This window comes from Bombus vosnesenskii, unplaced genomic scaffold, assembly GCF_011952255.1.
Source record: "Bombus vosnesenskii isolate JDL3184/JDL3185 unplaced genomic scaffold, Bvos_JDL3184-5_v1.1 scf7180000013265, whole genome shotgun sequence".
Taxonomy (NCBI): Eukaryota; Metazoa; Arthropoda; class Insecta; order Hymenoptera; family Apidae; genus Bombus; species Bombus vosnesenskii.
Genome location: NW_022882925.1, coordinates 7,604,800 through 7,624,781, shown reverse-complemented (window position 1 = coordinate 7,624,781; position 19,982 = coordinate 7,604,800). Strand labels below are relative to the sequence as shown.

At 36.1% G+C, this 19,982-nt stretch overlaps 1 protein-coding gene across 1 annotated transcript in view; it reads right to left on the bottom strand.

Annotated features, from left to right (window-relative positions):
• Positions 1–19,982, bottom strand: part of LOC117243296 (zwei Ig domain protein zig-8-like) — a 442,015-nt gene that overhangs the window by 380,107 nt on the left and 41,926 nt on the right. The window contains exon 2 of the mRNA XM_033510659.1: positions 17,950–17,958. Coding sequence (XP_033366550.1) covers positions 17,950–17,958 — 9 coding nt within the window. The remainder of the gene's footprint in view (positions 1–17,949; positions 17,959–19,982) is intronic.

Genomic DNA, 19,982 nt, shown 5'->3' with positions numbered 1-19,982 from the left:
TGCGTAATCTTTGCATCAGAAAAGATAACGGCTTGGGCCTTTTTTCTTCCATATCACATCGCACTGTTACATCGAAGACTGCTGCATTTAACACTGTTCGAGGCTTCCGTTATCGTGTGCAATAGAAACATCGCCAAATTCACTAATTAATCTTGAATCTTCTTTAATATTATGGCCCAGATGTTTTCAATTAATATTAATGTCAATTTAACATTGATAACAACGTACTATAAAATCTCATGTAAATTATATAATTATCTTTTTATTTATTATCTAACGTAAACCTAATTTAAACCTACCCCAAACCCTGAAAAATATTTTCATATATCTTGGAAACTAAAGTCGAACGGCGATTGCACGTATAAGATAAATTAAATAGAAAATGTGCTTTCCTAGAAAAAGTATGAAAATTCTATTTTATTTGTATTTTATTTATTTAGAGCACGACCGGGCTGTTGCTTCGTATGCAGCACACGCAGAAGGAGTATGGGGGATTGTTGCGTTCGATAACATTAGTTGAGCGATCACGACTTATCTTTTTTGTGCCATTTATTTAAAGTCGCATCAGCTACGAAGTCATTAGCAACTACTTTGGCTACACTACAACACGCGTATTATTGCGGCACTCACGTTACACGGACTCTAGTACTCCAAGGCACATGAACATCCGTCTCGCCGTGCCAAGATATTGGTAGTCGAGTGCCTTGGAACGTACTGGCGAGGTGTGCAACAATAGCTTTTGGTATAGTTAGGCAACATGTAGGACCTGCAGTTTAAGATGGGTTCCGAACCATCGGAGACTACGCTGAAATAAGCAGACGCAACTACGACTAAGTTGCGTCGGCTGAAAAATCGACCAGGCCTTTCGGGATTCAAACCGAGTACTCTTCGATTGATCACAAGTTATATCGCAAACGAAACATATCAATTTCTGATGGTTTGACATACAGAGCAATGGGAATCGTAAAGAAATTTACATAGCCAGCACTTCGAAGAAATCAACCGGTAGATGGGGAATTTCCAGATTCGATGCTTATAAAATTTGACAACGAATCTATCGAAAGTCGATTCAAAGATATCGCTGACTACGTTCCGATATCCCCAGCAGTAGCAACACTTCAAATGATCAAAGATTCTGGAGACGTTGAACGAAGAATGTCAGCCCCTATCCGTAGGTTCGACAGTAACTGTATGTAAACTCCAAGGGACTATAATAAATAGGACTGTGACTACTGATCTTGGCGAAAAGAATTTTGAAGATTTACGTCGTTCTTAGTTGCGTGAACAATTTAGACGCTGTAGCCGTATCTGCTCTAGCACCAACAAAGTTCCGAATAAACCGCATGACGGAAGAGCACTTGCAGAAATTCAAAAATTACGATGAGGACTTCTTCAGTGCGCACAGATACGACTCAAGTATACTCGAAACGAAGAGTCAGTAATAAAAGACACGGGTTAAATCAGCTTTGAACGATGAACCTACGTAGAAAAACGGACGAAGTACGCTTTCAGAGACAATTTTGTAAAGAAACTGTCCAATTCCATCGCTTGCAGCGACGAGTTTTCCGGTGGAACGATCAGACGCGATGAACTGAAATCGATCAATAACGAGTTATTTGCAACGACTGTAGCTAAGAACGGAGAAATTGACGACATTTTGTAAACGGGCTCGGTCGATGGACTATCCTTACAAGATGTAAAAGTTTTCATCACGATAACTTAGTCCAGCGCAGAGCAATAGACAAACATACGTAAGAATTAGACTTTTGCAATAAACAACAGTTTACGAAAAAACACAGAGATGTCCTGCAAGATGCAAAAACAATCATTGCGATTGGTGAAACCGTTTCGGAAAAATCAATGAATATACATACAAAAATATATATATACATCTAATTGAGACATCTATGGAGGACGATTATTCGTGTTGGTATATATAGTGATGAGACGAGTTGATACTTAGTGTAGTCAATATGTTTGAAACTGTTTGCAGTACAGAGTTAGTCGTCATTCGTGTGTGTTGCTAAATGTTGCTCGATATGCGTATGCGTACGTTTGCTCGATATTAATCGCTATAAGATTGTTCGATACTAACTCGCTATAAGAACGCTTCATAATAATTAACTGGTAGCTGATTACTGATTCGTGATTGACTACTGACTAACTCCTTGTCTTAACGCTCGTGTTCGTTTATTTATACTGGTCGGGGGAGTACCGGAAAGTTTAAATTCGACTTCGGTTGATGGTTGCGCGTAGCGGCTATATTGTTTTGTCCGGAGTTTGTTTATTACTACGTTTGGTACGTCAAGACGGTGTCAATGTCTCAAGGCAAAACAACAACATGAGTCGCATCGTCCTCTGACTTATGTGCCGCTACATATTTTCCTTAATTTCCAATGTTGATATAAATATATTACGTACATATTTACTGTTGCTACGTTTAAGAAATCTTCCTAGCGTGCAAACTTAATTAACATATCGAGCTGTTGCACGATCATTGATGATCCGGACTACATGAATGTAAAAGCCATCATGATAAAAAATCGCCGAAGCAAGCGGAATTGGTTAAGAGAGGAAGGCACCGCACAGTCAGCGAAATCTGAGCTGATTCTTTTTTCACGTAGTATTCTAGCGTGGAAAGTTTCGAACTCGTGTACTCTGCCTGCAGATATTAAAGGAATTGGACTGCGCTACTTAAAATCAGCAGGGGAATACTGTTAAAACGAAATACTGCTGGCAACGATGGATTCTACACAAAAGCAGTTCCGACTAAAGAAGTCGAAAGGACAAGGGATAATTGCGTGAGTCGCGGAAGACAAAGCAGATGTATCCACTTTTAGATATAATTAATATATAAGATTTCTTTGAGATGTTATATAGCATTTACTGATTATCTTTTGTTTGCGTAAATTTATTGTTACAAGTACATACAGTTATGTATAATGTAACTGTGACATTGTAAAATTATGTAGAGTACAGTGTGATATATGCAATAAATAAGTTTCGATATATTTTGTCAGTAAATAACATTTTGTTAAGTGGAAAATTGTTCTTCTCGAAAGATTAATCTTTTAGAACTTGCAACCTTATTTATTTCCACTATTCAATTGTATTCGTTTGGACAGAGAACTCAGGAATTTTTATTACACGGATATCGTATCGATGATCAATGGAAATTAAAGCGCTAGTTAGGGGAGATTATTTGTGGAGTACCTATCAAACGAAATTCTCAGCGAAAAAATTCTGCTTACCTGGGTGATATAGGCTGGAAAAGGAGGACGTGAAGCCATTTGCCACGATGCACCAAACACTGAATCCAGATGCAAGTATTGACTACGTGACTCAGCACGTTATGAGCGTATTTTCATGCTACGACACGACCGCAGGAACTTTAATTAGGTTACGTGTGTGTAACAAACTCATAAATTCGGTGATAAGTGTCTCGTTATGCAACGATCATTTACAAATAATCTTCAATACAAATACGAATCTCGATAAAATATCAGATTTCGAAATTGCACACGCGTAGTCGAGTAAAATAACAATATCAGTCGGTTTCATTATCGATCTACACTAGATACGATATTCGTTTAATTCAACAAACGAATTGTCATTATAGGCAGAAATTAGTAACGAGGATGACGAATAATATAGAACGTGCAAACGTTTTCGTTGGAAGTAATCTTGTAGAGCCGATCTCGTATTTTGAGTCGACTATCATCTAAAGGAACAACGACTGGCACGTGAAATGAGTGGAAGTACTTATTCTTGTTTGCGGGAAAAAAGTTTCCACGATACAGGACCCCAAAATCGCATCGTACGGAGCTGTGAATGGGGTTAGACGAGAGAAGCTCGCCGAGAGGGATAAAATTCTTTTTCTCCTTGCGTTTTCATCCCCTCCCCTTCTCTCGCCACGATAACTCCTCTTTACACAGTTCCTTTGCGTTAGATAATTTTTTACCATCGTTACTGTGCATTCTATTGGAAAACAGCATCGAACGTTATCGAAATAATCGTTCAAATATTATAGAAGTTCTTTTAGTCAATGAAACAAAATATCATTTATTGTATCTATGTAATTTTTCGAAATATTTCCGTCATCTATCTATATTCATAGATTATATAAACCTTGATAGAAAAAGGCTTCTTAATTTCTGCAATTTTCAATAACTTTTCTCTAAACTAAAATCGCGAATAGTTACAAATATCCGATATTTACTGAGAGAGTACTTTTGATCTTGTATCTCAGTTTGATATCAATAAAAATAGTATACGCAGTGAGCAAGGGCAAAGTTTGCAGACGCGAATTATTATCGCACTTATTCCCCACTTGGTACTTCAAATATCAAACTTACGATACCAATACCAATACAGTAAATATGCTCTTAACCTCCGCTTTCTTCTCTCTTTCGTCTTCTTCCGGTAAAATACAGTTTTTACGTGTGGCTGAACTTGACGCCTTATAATTCTCAATCGCTACTCGATTCGATGTACTTTCAAAGGAACAAAACTTGTTAGGAGAAAGCTAGCTGGTTATTTGGATAAAATATCGAGGATATTTTGAGTAAGAAAGACCAATTTATACGTCTCATTTCAAACACTTTCTATGCCCTAAACCATTTAATAGCGTGTGAGTATTCGACCCTAGACTAAATCAATGAGCGTGCCTGAACCATCTTTTACAGAAGAAACATATCCAACATCCGCTCTTATAAAATCGCTGAATATATTGCTTTATCTTTTATTTACTTTTTGTTTCCGCCATTCGGACTGCTGCTAACCGGTGAACCTATTTTCTATCGTTGTCAGGCAGTGACCAACTGCGCAAAGCAATCGGCGGTGTGAACTCGTGATTGCCTGACTACTCGTTAATTTTCAGCCGGACAAAAGGAGAAAGCCAAGCGGAAAGAAACGGCTAGTTTCACCGGATGCCGTAGCCGGCAACCTTCCAGAATGCAATCCGGCCCGAGACTACGGTTACATTTAGCCGCTCTACGGACGAAAGAGCCGGGCTGTTTGAGTTAATGAAAGGCCGAAAGGTTGGAGACGCTGACGAGGCGTGCGCGGCCTCTACTCTCCACCCTTTTCTCTGCAGTTATCCCTCGTGAGGATCTGCTTGCGCCCAGACACGTTTCGCCGTCACCCCTTGCACAACTCTGCACCCTTCGTGCGTTCCAGATCCAGGTGTTAATGCGTCTAGGCGTCGCACTACGATTCTTTCCCGCACTACTTTCATTCGATATTTCGATTGGTCAATTAACTCAGATCTCAGACGACACTTCGATCCATTTGTGTATTTTTTAGTCTTTGCGTATTTTATAATCTGTAGTGTATTAGTGTATTTTCTGATCTTCAGTGCACGTTAAATAAGTTATTAAAAAGAAGAGCGATCGAAACCCAAAGAACCAAGACTGTGTCGTCTAATAGACATCGTGATAGTTAAAAATCTAAAAGTAACAAAGTATTTCGTCCGGAGGGACGAAGACGCGAACGTTTTCGGTTGATAATTTTATCGATAATTTTATGACGCACGCATTCGCAGTCAATAAGCTACGTTTGAGTCAAGATTTGAGCGCTTAAAAGCATTCCCTTCAGCGATTCTAACTGTAATTTAATTTTCCATGTCCGTTGTGGTCTCAATGGCTGGGTGTGTCATTAACGCGGTGACTTCCGAAGGGTAATATGGGTAATTTCAACGATCCGATCGGTCGAGGACCATCCGAAAGAATTTCCGTGACCCTTGTCTAATTAAATTCAAAGTATTCTCTTCAAGATCTCTTCCCATCAAGGGTCTCCGCGTTTCGAGCGCACCTGCTGATTGGCCACTTGCTTGCGTTCGGCGAAAATCGATCAACATGCATATTTTTTCGGCACTTTCGTTTTGGGCCTTGCTGGATCGAATCTAAGAAAGTCAGTTTCGTGCGAGCTTTTGAGTGGCGAACATCTTCTCCAAGCAGTCGTGGAGTGAGAATCGTTTAACCTCTCAGCAGTCGGAATGAACAGTCTCGTGCGGAAATGGCATGCTTCATTTTCTGCGTTATACCTCTTCAACATCACCAGCAGGATAGTAGATATCAATTCAATCGACGTCGGAGTCACCACAGATGATATCTTAATAGAATCTTGTTTCTTTGTAGTATCAGTTGTCCTTTTAAATAATTCGAATTTATCTAATAACAACAATTTTTCATTTTCCAATCTGTCTATTTGCTCTTGCATATTTTATACTTTGTTCTCATAATACAGCGTAGCTTCTTCTCGATTTTCTAATTCTTCTTCCAGTATAATAACTGCTTTAGTTCCTTCTGTTAAGTGTTTGTTAATATGCCGTTAATAAGACGTCCATTGTTTCTTGTTTTTCAAATAACATAATATTTTAATATTACATATAAAACATAACAAACATAACATAAACATAACATAAAACATAACAACATAATAAACATTTTCATTGTTTCTTCCTGTTTTTTAATTATACGTTCTCCTTTTTCTTTCTCTTGTGTAGTAGCATAAATATATTCTTATTTTGCTTAATTTAAAAATGTTTTAAGTTTCTTATCTTGTTCCTCCTTGGTAGACAAGTGAGATTTTAATTCATCTACATAACGTATTGTATCTGCATCAGAACAGGCACCTTTTGGTACCGCACTTAACAAATCACGTTTACGTAATTGCAGCCCCTTTCTTTTAATTCAATCAGCACTTACGCGTGAACAAATGATTTTTGTATTTGATAGTGTTCTGTTGAAGTGAAACGATTTACAAATGCACTGAGAAGATCGGCAATTTGTAAATCTCATGAACCAGTGAAAGTGAATGATCAGAAAAATGATTATAATCCCGATTTCTGCAACTACATGGGGCAATAAGGAAATAAATAAATAAATTCATATAATGAATAAGTCTACAAAACAGAGTCACGTTAAGATAATGTGATAAAGATTTAATAATGAATTTAATGTGATTTTTTCGAAAAGTGTATTATAATTGTACAATAATAGACTGAATGAAAGATGCGTAAGATCTGCGCCGAAACATGTAGCCATCAAAACATTAAAAAGACAATTAATATTACAAAGAGAATGAAAGCGAGTTTCACAGTATAAAGATGAAATGGTTCCCAACAAATATTTCAATCTTTGTAAATTATTTTATGTATCGCTTTAAAACTGAGAATTCTCTTTCTCACACACAATTTGAATTTTTTACTTTTTACGTATAAACAGTTTTTTTAGGACAATATGAAGTATACAAAAATCGGACATTGTATATGTTGCAAATCTAACATTTACAAACAATATGTACATAACATATGTCTAATGAACTAAATAATTAGTTGAAAATATTAAATTATTGCTTAGGCATGAGTCTTGCGATTTTCAGTTGCACGCAACGTCTATGAAGCTAACAAACTGAAACAAGAAACTTCTCGGGTATCAAGCAACCATACGCAGCTGCATCTTGACTAATAACTTGTATGCTTTGGAAAGTTTTACTGCTGTTTATTAACATTCGTGGTATTACGTTCTACCATACACGAAACTCGATAATAGCATTTAGTAACCATCAACATGACATGATTTTAAAATACTATATCGGTAAGAAACTACAATAACATCGGTTGAATATAACAAAGTGTTAACTTACATTGTTATTTTTTTACTTAACGAATTATCTCGTGTCCGTTGATTTTTACGTTCATCACATCACTTTGGGAACATTTCCTATTGGAATTTTATTACTACCGGCATTATTTTCCAAAAACAAAACAAAAAAATACGTACTAATTTCGTCACTGAAGATCAGCAAATACAAATATAATACTTCAAATTCGTCTGTTTAAAATTCTGTAATTATTTCTTCAATGCGAGAACCAACGCGAGCGAGCCACCAAATTTTTTCTATAAAAATCCCTCAAATTTATAACCATACAAAATATGAACGGGCTATTTGTATCTCGTATTACGTTCTCTGTTCAATTTTTGTTTTTTCTAGAAATCCATCAGTTTTTAAATGTTTTCTCGTCGGCGGTTTTTGCGAGAGAAAAATATCATTTGTGTAAACCTACACGGGACGATTTATATATTTTTTATTGATAAAAACCGACGTTTCATCCGCAAATGGCTCAAAGACCATTCGATCTGTACTTGATGGAAAAATTCGAGATTCGGGGACAAAGGAAGAAGAGAGTCGCTTCGTAAACCGCGACATTTTCGAAACATTCCCGCAGTAGAGAGAACGCGTATGTAATCAGATATATAGGTAAAGGAAGTAGCTGTGAGACGAGAGCACCAACACACAGAGACATAGTGTGCGCGTACAAACCAGTGATAAGCTGAAGTAGGTTCGAACGTTCATCGACCGAATGTTTCAGAAAAATCTCCGTAAATGCCCCGGAGAAAAGAAGCAACGTTTTCAGGCAGACTCGAATCTAAACGCGACAGATTCAAACTCTTTACGAGTACGTTGGAAAATACTATAAAAAAGGTGTTTCCCAATGAAAATGAAACACTGGTCGAATACATGTGAAACTTTATGAAATTCTTGCTAGAAATTCTCCATTCGCTTAAAATCATTTTCCTCGACTATCATCTATCTATATATACTGGGTAGCCCATTTAACTTTATAAGTATAGAATATTGCTTCGCATCTTTCCTTGTTTTTCATATATTAAGTTTTGCAAAATTAAAGTTGACATATCTGCTAAAATGTCTGCTCATAGCTCTTAATTAATTTTAATTAAGCTTAAATAGGTTAACATTTTTTTGTGGACAATATCCAGTTGGATCAAATTAAGAAATACATGAATCCATTAAGAACAACATCAATGACTCTTATACGCCTTTTGTGCCTTCACCTACGGAAAATATAATCATGTCACGTTATGTCTCTCTCGGAATCACTCAACTTGTACCTGAAATACTTTTTAATATTATCAGAAACAAACAAGATATTCCAAGTAATAAAGTTAAGCAGATTATTCCTGATAATATAATGCAAAAGTAATTGATCTACTCATCAACGCAAAACCCAAGCCGCTGTACCTAGAAATGTCAAATTTGGACAGTATACTTCTTTTATGACGTAAGCGTGGAATAAAAAAGGATTTTTGGAAATAAGGAACCGAACAGTAAAAGGGTAACAAGGAGGTAAAACATTTTTATAGAATAACCGCATCTCTATGCCCTTTAAAGCCATTCGAAACTCCTCATATAAACTTCTCATTAAAAATAAACAAACACACGTATCACGTTTGTCGACATTCAACTCCTAAAGAGTGTTCAAACAGAAGGCAATAAACATGAACTGAAATACTGTGCGGATGAAATCGCCGGCGGGCAGCTAGTTTTTAAACAATTACAAATGCAAACGTTGCAACAGAATTTATAGGTTCGTCGTGCATAATTTTCCTAAATTTGTTAGAAGAAATTCAACAGAGACGTTGGTGTGCTTCTTCCTGACCCTTGTGATTCAATTGTTACTTGTAAGGGGTTCGATCCATTCGAGTATCAAAGTAGTTATAAGCAGATTATCGAAACTTGCAAGTACTCGTCCTGAGGTTCGAAACCGGCTTGTGAAGATCGAATACTTGGCGAATACGGCGAACAAACTATTGCACTGTAAGATGAAACATATTCAGCCGATCGGGCCTTGCTGGGCCGAGGATTCGAACCCAGGATTTTCCGCTTGTCGGGCAGATGATTTCCAAATTAAGCTATTTAAGCTGTCGGCGAATATTTTCTCCCAAATTTTTACATGTCGCTAGGTAGCCGCCTACAGTATCTTGAGAGTAGCATCCAAATTCCGAGAAGTGAATATTGGGCATCGTATTTGAATCGGATTTATAATATTATACATTATTTATTTGTATTTGTTTGTTTTATTTTTTTATTGTTATAATTTTATTTATTGCATTTATGTATTGCATTTATAATAATATACATATTGAACTCAGTCCCATCGCTGATACAAGCCATATTGAACGCCATAAATGCACGTTGAAGATGGGTTCGTAAAGGACAGTAGCCAGAGTAGATACAGATGTGTACATAAACCCGTGCACGGCCGAAGCGTATACAAAGCTCGCGCATGCATGCAAATACAGGTGAATGCAAAGCGCATGGCGCAACTACGAAAGCATGTTTTTGTAACATAAAGCATCGGTTTGTAGATAAACGTATATGCTTACGTATGTTTGGGCCACAGCTTGCAATACACACGCGTTCGATTTCGGGCAAGTTCATATATCGGGCCGTTTCAAGTCGGAAAATAGAGAGAGAAACACATACGAACGTGTAAACCCCATCGACTGAAAGATCCTTGTGCTCCTTGCTTGCGGTCGCGCTGCATGAGCAAATAAAATAGCGCTCGATGCAGTATCGATAACACCGGCGGCGTCGTAAATTCACGATGAATCCTATTCGAAGAATTGGAAAGTGATTTGTTATTCCCTTTTGGGGTATCGCTTCGAACAGAGAACGCATCGTTAACCAGTCTGCTTTAGAAAATCTGAGCTGATGCATGTACCGCTTAATTGCTAATTACAATTGTGCCATAGCTTGTGCAAAAGGGAATTAATGAAGTTTACAGTCTATTAGTTTTACTTTATTTTTAGTTTAGTTTTATGTCTTCTTTTTTATTTTTCAGACAATTTATTCGGATGGTATAGAAAACTTATAGTACGTGCAGTGGCACATGAGAAGATTCGAATCGAGAGAGACTCCTATTGTTGTGCCTTGAAGTGCTAACATTGTTTTGGTTTGCTAGGTTCAAAGTGAACAAACTCCGGACAAAACATTATCGCTGTTATTTTTAATCGTCAACCGGAGTTACATTTGAACTTTTTGTAATACCGCCGGTCGATACAAATAGACGAACATACTCCCTAGGACAACCATTATAACGAATCATAGAGTAGAATAGCGTAGAGTTAAACAATAGCATTGAGCGAGCGACGATTACGACCGGCATACGCTATCTCTGTACTTAATGTGATTTTAATATACACTGACTATTACAATTTTATCACTCATCTCTTTAATAAATCAACAAGTATAATAATCCACGACATACGTAAACTGAAGGAAACTTTCAAGACAATGCATTTTTATCGCGTTATTATGCAATTATATGTTTGGAGTTAGGATTTTATGCAGTTGCTTGTTGATTTGTCAAGTAACATCGCTTTTCCGAAATAATGATGAAATGGAACCTAAATAAGAACACGTTCCACCTACTTTGAACATTTTACATGGATATTAAGCGTTTCGTAAACACTTAGTTAAATCATTAAAAAGCGACACTAGATATTTGCCCATCTATCCAATATACACTGTACATGTTCCTATATTTCATTGATATTACGATATCTTATCCTTCCATAATATGGAAATATTTCCATGGAAAAGAAAAACACAATCCTGAAAATATGAAGAGATATTGCTGGTTTTCTAAAGAAACATTTCATTCAAGAAAAAATTTTCTCCATCAAGAGAGGAGGTCTTGTAGAAACTTCCTACTGCCCTGTACAACTATCTTTCGTGACAAAAAAGAAATTATTACGTCCAATAAAATATTGCGCAGTGCATAAAGAAAAAGAAGTAATACAGTAAACACAGTACTCTTGTCAGTATTGTAATATTCTACTATACGTGCTATCACGTTATTTCACATCTTATAAAAAAAAAAGACAAAATATAAAAACGTTTTTGAGAAATTAAAATAAATATTACCTGTCCTTTTCTATACAAATAATAAGTATCACAGAAAAAGTGCGCAAATATAATGTAATGTTTGTAAAAATTGAATAGTATGGTGTAGTATATCTCCGTCTATTGCAGCTCGCGAGGCAAAATATATAAAATTCGCATGGCAGTCAGTGCGTTAACATGTCATGTATGTACAGTATGCGATGTAGAATCGGAAACAGCAGGATTTGCCTTTTTCAAAACTGTTCAATTTTCTTCGCAGTCATAAACGAGAGAACGAAATCGTTCGCGATAAAGATTCAACAGCATCAACCAGCGAACATCAGCCTGCCTCTATGATTTACGACTCGGTGACGCTCTTATCGGGACAGCCTGCTGTTTACAGCGCGATTCCGTAAGCGCCGGTACAAACGGCGGCGTTACGCTCCGTCGAAAACTCATAAAATCACAATATAAATTACGGGACAATAGGCCAGCAGATACCATGAGGAAACCATTGTATCGCCAGCAGCCAGGTAACAATGGTCCACTGGGACAATAATATGCCAGAGAGGGATGTAATTATCTTTGGTGCACGAGATACTCGGCATTGTCACGCGAATGTCTATCCGACCGCTATTCGAGGCGTCGGAGATCCGTCAAACGATGAAAGATCCGCGCCGGTTTCAAAGTTTCCCCATGGAAGTTTCATCGATCGTGGTTACCTACGTACAGGCAAATTAATCCTCGTATTAATCGTCAAGTAACAATCGATCCTCTTCACACGATTCCTTTTCGCATCTGATTCTTATTCAACCTTCTTATAGAAATTGACCATATCACGATACGTTACTGCTTACATGCAATACTAATGCGACAGAGTTTTTTTATTTCGGAACTAATTCATATAGATGTTTCTAAAGTAGAAAACGACAAGGTTAAATGACATCGTTGTGATGCATTCTACTTTAGCGATAGGGAAAAACGAGAGTATCGATGTCTTGTACTATCGCGTTTCGCGTTTCCGTTCGATGGAAGACGCTTTAACTCCTGTGTATATCATCAAGTTCTAGAGTTTTCAGAGGAAATTGTTTTATCGGCGATCGCTATTACCCTATTGCCAACGATAAGAGAGAACTGTTCGTATAAGTGAATAATGACATGCATGACGACCATGGATGAAATGGACGACCGAGTTGGAACGAATACCAAGTTGTTTTTAAGTGGTTTTATTGTTTGCACGATTCACTGGAACTTTCCTCTCTGTACCATATGTATAGAAAATGAAGTTATTGGAATCAGTTGACGCGAGTTTGCTTATAATTGCGAAGGTGATACAACATATTGATATACGCTGAGAAAAGAATATTTTTTAAACAGGCTTTAAGATCACGTTTCAAGGATGTAGATATGTCCCTACACAAGAATTTAAGTGGATGAGTGAAAGAGACAGGGAAAACAGAGAAAAGTGAAATGTGTGCGTGCTGCAATAAATGCTTGCGGAAAATGTGTACACGACTAGATAAAAGTTGGCGGTTGAGTTCCGAATTCAAAGTTGAGAGGCACAGAGTTTCTGGGAGAATCGAGAGCAAGAGCTTTTGAGTGTGAATTCAATGGAGAGTTTAACAGAACGAGAATGATAACGTAACCAAATTACCATTTATAAAATACCATTATTGTTCTTTTATTTAACATTTGTATTATACGTATATTAATATATTAAAATCCAGTCAAAGTTATAACAGACTGCGAACTTTTATGCAGCAGAATGTATTCAAATATTCAACTTATGCGTAGGAAATATGCCATATCATGGAAGATATATGTCAATTAATGTAATAAAAAATACATATTATATTTATATTTACGCAATGTGAATCATGTTCCTTTGGACCCATATTTAGTATCATAATTTGCGTTACAATAAATAACGATAGTTTTTTGAAACTTTTCTACCACAAATTGGTATCACTTATCTAAAAAAATTAGTTTATAGATTATAAAAAAAGAAATACACGTATTTGCAGAAATATACATATTTGAATTTGCTTCAGTATCATGCCGAGACCCCAAAATTTTGGAAACTTCCAATATTGTATCGTAACCAATATTTGTTTTCGAATATTTGTTAATAAAATTTATTTTTATTGCATTCTTTCTTACGTTTCTTAAAGAATTATGAATTCAATTTATTCCGAGCAGTTGTATTTGATATAAATTAATGAACTAATTATACGGCAGTTATTTTATGAAAGTATCATGGATCATAATAAATGTGAATCAAAGAAAGATATGTAACTATGTCGTTCGTGTAAACTATGCAAAACACACGTAATATGAAAGATATGCATCCCTGTAAAAGTTCACAGTCTAGTTATAACACTTACAGTTAGCACGTCCATTTTTTCTAATTCCGTCTTCAATCAAATGGAACTGTTTCCAACTTATAACGATTACCATTCCAGAATTCCAAAACTCTTAGAATCAAGCTGTTACAGTCTTTCTTCGCCTATTCTTTCTTTTAAAATAATTTATCTTTAAGATGTTGTTACTAAAAATGAATCTACAGCGTAGGCTGGAAAAAGTTACACACGAAAAAGTTATATTTTTAAGCGAGTAAGAGAAGAACGAACGTCTCGTCGTACGTGTACCTGTTCACGGAGAAACTTTATCGTCGATACACAACGCGCCAAGCGCTTAAACTGAATCATACGATTTCTCCGCAGCTGGCTGTAACCGCGATAGAAAAGGAAGGCTGCAACGCGAAGGATTTTCGTGTGCCGAGAAAACACGCGGCGGCAGCGCCGCGTGAAATTCGCCCAGGCTTCGGCTCCGACCGAATTGTTTGAATTTTTGATCCGTGAAATTAAATCTCTCGTCAGTTTTGCTGCCGGGTTGCAACGACGTCGCATCCTCCACGACGAACAAAATCGCGTCACAACGCAAATGCGATACGTTGCGACAAATTAACTTTCCCTCGTTCACCCCTTTTCGTTCTATGCGACTATGCTGCGTTGAATTCGCAGCGTTTTCAGCTAAAAAATGCTGAAAATGATACAAAGAGAACGATAACAGTCACACGTTCGGAGAAAGACGACGTATAGAGCAAAAATGACGCTAATTAAGGCGAAGTATTTGCATCTGACAATTCGCGGAAATAAACTGTTTCCGTACACTTTCCGATCTTTCGATAATGAAGATAATTTTCGAGATCAAAGTGGATAAGATTTTTTTATTGAAGAACTGGAACATGAAAATTGGATTTTCTCAATAAAGCTGTTTTGTGAAATTTTTTGTTCTTTGATTATTCTTTATCAAACTAAATAGATCGCGTCTGTAAATGAGAAACTAGGGAGCGGGGTTTAAATTCGGGATATCATTTGATTGTAAGTACGTACAGTTCTATCTTTTAAGAAGCTTATGAACAGAAATAAGATTGTCGAAAAGGGGCGAATTACAAAGAAAATCCAGCGCACGAAATATTTCGCAAACTGAATTAAAAATAGCGTACCTTGCATCAAGATGAATTCAAACCAATTACAAATTAGCCGACAAGTTGCAATAAACTCAACAATTTCGTTCAAAGGATGTAAATCGGAAAACATGACTGAAAACCAGCAGATCGTGATGGAATTAACTCAAGTTAAAGTACAAAGTCAAAAGTATCAAGAAATTTGTCCAATTTACCAAGTCGCATTCACCGTGCTCAATTGCGGATGACACGAAGAGCGGTAATAAAGGAAAACCAATTAAGTTCCGCGAGACGGGAAAAATAAGGGAAGTGCGCCTTTCTCGAGGCTCGTGAAATTTCATGAATATTTCTTAGTGTTTCCTGGATATTCCACGTTCTACAATTACGCACGACACCCTGTATACGCGTATACGTGTTATAACAAGATATGCGTTGGTGCTACATGAAGAAGTAAGCCGATAATATACATAGAATATATATAGAATAAAATAATAGAAAACATACAAAATAAAATTTGTTTATACATTATTATTATTCTTTTTTTTTGGTTGCGAACTTTATTGTGCGTGTATGAAACGATTCGAAGCGACTCAAACAGCACCTCTGTCTGTAAAGTAACAATTTGGAATTTTTCTTGACTGCGAAATTCCGCTTGTTCCGTGATCTTTTCAAGTTTCTTCCGCGAACTTCCAAAACGACCCATATAACGGCGCTCGGCCGACAAGATTTCATTAAAAAATCTCGAAGGAAAGAAGATCCGGCGAGATAGAGTAGGAAGAAGCACTCCTTTATTCTCGTTTTATCCATATTTCGCGGTGCTCTTGTTGCTAGTCAAGCATCTTTAAAGTTACAGTAAGATTCAAAGCGTTACGTATTCCGTCCATAAACCTTCGCTAAGGCTGCAAGCAAGTGGAATTGGTCCGCTATTTGATTTCTAAAGTACGGGACGATCCTTTATCGATGACCATCGGCTAAATGAGACAAAGCTGCATTGTGCCCGTATACGTTCACGTACATGTGAATTTTTGTTTAAAATATTGCCATATTTCGTTGGGATCAAACAAGAAAGTTCACTGATTTTTCAGCTCAATTTATAGCTAACAAACGGACGTCCGCGTTATCCAAGTAACTAGAGATACGCGACACGGTAGAAAAATAATTAAGCACGCGGTGACTGTATGGGAGAAAAGTATGCGGTAACATTTTCTCATACGTATCCTCGTTTCTGAGAAAATCGCGTTTGTAAACTTGCCAGGCACACTGCCGCTTAGAAGCGTTAAGATATTCACGAGAAGTAAAACAAATCTAAAATCATGAATAGATTTGCAAATATTTAAACAAATTCGTATTTTTATGAGACTAACTTAAATAGATGGATTCTAAATTTGATATTAAATTTTATTAAAAATAGTACTTCGGATATTTTACACATTTTAAATTTCCGAGAAATCTGCGGTCTAATAAACCGAAGGAATTTTATAATGACGACATAATGTTTTTGCTAAGAGGATAAGAAAATGTAGGACGCGGGTTGATCACATTTCTTCGTAGCATCCGAAGGTATATTTCAAATATTGATTTAAATAGTAGAGTTAAATAACAAACGGCACAAACTAATTGGACGATCTAATAGTTTTAATTAATTAATAGTTAATTTGTATATTACAGTATGTGTAGAAGTTTAGTATATATTAATTAGTATAGAAAATACGTCAACGCAAATGGTGCCTAATATGTACATATGAGTTAGGTACGTGGCGAAATCAACGATAAAGTCAAAGAGAAATTTCTGAAAAGGAAGTAATTCACTGGTTATAGGATTTAATCATCATTCATGAAAATACTTGTTTATTCTGTCGAAATATATTTTTATTTACTCGATCCAAAAGGAGGCAGAAAATGAGATCGTACGAAAACAACCAGAAACAACCAGACATTGCGTAATGAGTACTTTTGGAGATAGAGAGGAAAAAAATGATGTAACTCAATTTTGAGAAAGCGAATGAGCCCAAAGTGTGCAATCTGGTTTTGGAACAACAAGACCACGTTTTTCTCATTTTTGTGGGCTCGTTTCGCAGCATCAGGGAAAACCACACTCATCATCCTTCTTTAGAACAAGTAAATAACAAGAAAAAGAAATGAACCGAGAGAGAAACACAACCGTTCGTAATCTGGACCTTCTTATTCTCCGCATAGCTTATTTGCCGAGTGAAATTAAAATTTTTATTAAATCTCAACAGACTTGAAATACGCATATCTGACTACTTTTTGATAAAACCACTACCAGCAGAGATACTCTACCTTGGAGATAATTACAAAATTAGAAATGATATTAGTAACAAGAAAAATATGTACTATGTATTCAGAAGCTATCATATTTTAGGAAGCAGCTAATAGCGTTTTAAATTGAATTTTTTCACAATTTTAATGCTAAAATTCTCGTCGAAATTTCAGATTCTTGGTTTTTGCAGATATTAAAAATATTTATAATTAAATGTAATTATAATTACTAATGATTATATCATATTAATGTTGCCAACATTAATTTCAACGTTAAGATATATTTATCATTAGCAAATGAAGATATAGTTGTATATGAACTATCACACGTGACTCATAGGATAGTTAGAGTTAATATATTTAGGGCAAGCAGAAATGGACGTTGTAATTACAAAATGAAGTTAATACTTACTAACAGTATGAATTATAGGAACAAATAATTTATAGAGTAGAATTCCGATAATTTGGCATGCTCGAGATTTCAATAGTTCCAGATTTGTTGACCATACCTGTAATACCTGTAAAAAAGAAAACAATAACTTTTAAAAAATGATAAACAGACGACATATTTTGTGATAATTGAATGACAAATGAAAACTCTGTTACTATGTAGAAATAATAGTGTTTCCAAAAAACTTCATTAGCAAGGTACACACAAATGATTGTGGTTCTCTGATGGAGTAACCAGAGATTCAGTTACACATCATCCTACGCGAGACATAAATAAATATTTCCTTTGTATCATTCAGTCCCAATATGCCTTCAATATCTTATCGTAAACGCGTGTGTATTCTCCTGATATATGAAACACAAAGACTCTGACATTATTTTTTCCTTCGGTGTTTTCTCGCAGGATCCATAAACTAGCATAAGCAGAGCACGAAGGGAGGAAAACCATTACCCCTAATGTAGAAACTGGGTCAGAAGATGAAGGAACGTGATATCTTTAGCGAGATCGAAAATTAAATTACTAGAATCTCGGAGATAGATAATTCGTTACAAAAAAAATGTAGTAATGCTTTGTAACTATAGACTACGAACGTTGCGTTCATGAGAAATTTAAAGCTGCGAAAACGTACAGAGTGTTATATTTCACGAATAGACTGCGGATTTTTGCGCATCTGTGAAAATTTAAAAAATGCAGATAAACACGGAATTCGCGCAATACCTATGCAGGAATATATAAAAGATGGAAAGTTATAATGTTTGTTAAAAATACTTGTTATAATATCTAGTGGCTGCAATAAATTTTTCAAGTTGTATTTCTTTGGTTTGTACTTATAGAAATATGAATTCGCATAAAAATCCGCGGTTTATTCATGAGTATTCAAATACTGTTGTGAGTCAGTATACGGTTGTTGTAAATTGACCAAAGTATTTGACCGTATGCCCTATTTTATGGTACTTGATTTGAACTGCTGAAAGGAAAATCCCAGGACACGTAATTAATCCTGTTACGGTCTTTTCTATGTCACGATTTTACTCCTTTTAACAAGTTACAAGGTTTGTAACAAGGTTTCAAGAAAAACGTTAACATACACTTAAGACCGGAACTCGTGCATATCAACGACGATTCTTTTATACTTTCTTCAAACGTAAGAAACTTGTTAACGATATAAAAAATGCGATTAAATCTAGAATGTTTCAAAGAACGTAGCAATTTATTATAGCATTAAACTAACAAGATTAAATATTTGTGAGAATAAAACGCGACTACAAGTTTAGTGATTGCAAATATGTACGCATAAAATACGAAGTTCTATGGGTATATCACACTGAAGCTTCCAGACAACTAATTATACATTCTGAATACCTTCTTCCGCAACTCTAAGTCCTATTCATTCTCATTCATCGACGCTATCCGATCCGAAACTTCTGCCGATGGAAACTGCACTATTTTCTGAACAACGCTCGAACGTCACGCCTATCGAAATTGTAGCTACGTTAAATTTCACGAAAAAATTGGGAAAAATGTTTGAATACTAGCTATCGTATAAACGAAACAAAGTGTAATCGGATAGAATTTGCTTTGTAGTTGCAAAACGTGATGAAGCTCGCATCAACGAACGTGATGAAGCTCACATCAACGAACGCGTGTTCCAATTACGATGCCTATTCGACAATCGGTGAAAGTCTACACGAGATAAACGTAATTCGATTTGTCATGAATAAAAAGAAGAAAGGGGGCAGATTAAAGCAAAGAAAAACTTCGATGGTTTTCTGTTTTATGAAATACTGGGTTAGTTGCAATCAGCGTATTCGATAAGACAACACGAGAATGCTACTTAGACCATAGAGAACGTGTAACCAACTGCGAAAATCGAGTCTCTGCCGGCAAAAGCCCAATAAATATTGCACGATTCCATGACCTACCGCAATGTGGTTGAGCATGCCAACCACGCAATCGGTAAAGCCAGCATTTTTATTAACTTTTCGAACAGCGAGCACGAACGAACTTCGATACACGAATATATACGCTTGTTCTTTTATTTTTTTTTTTTTTCATTAAATTTATTAGATGTAAACCTTTTTTATTCATTTC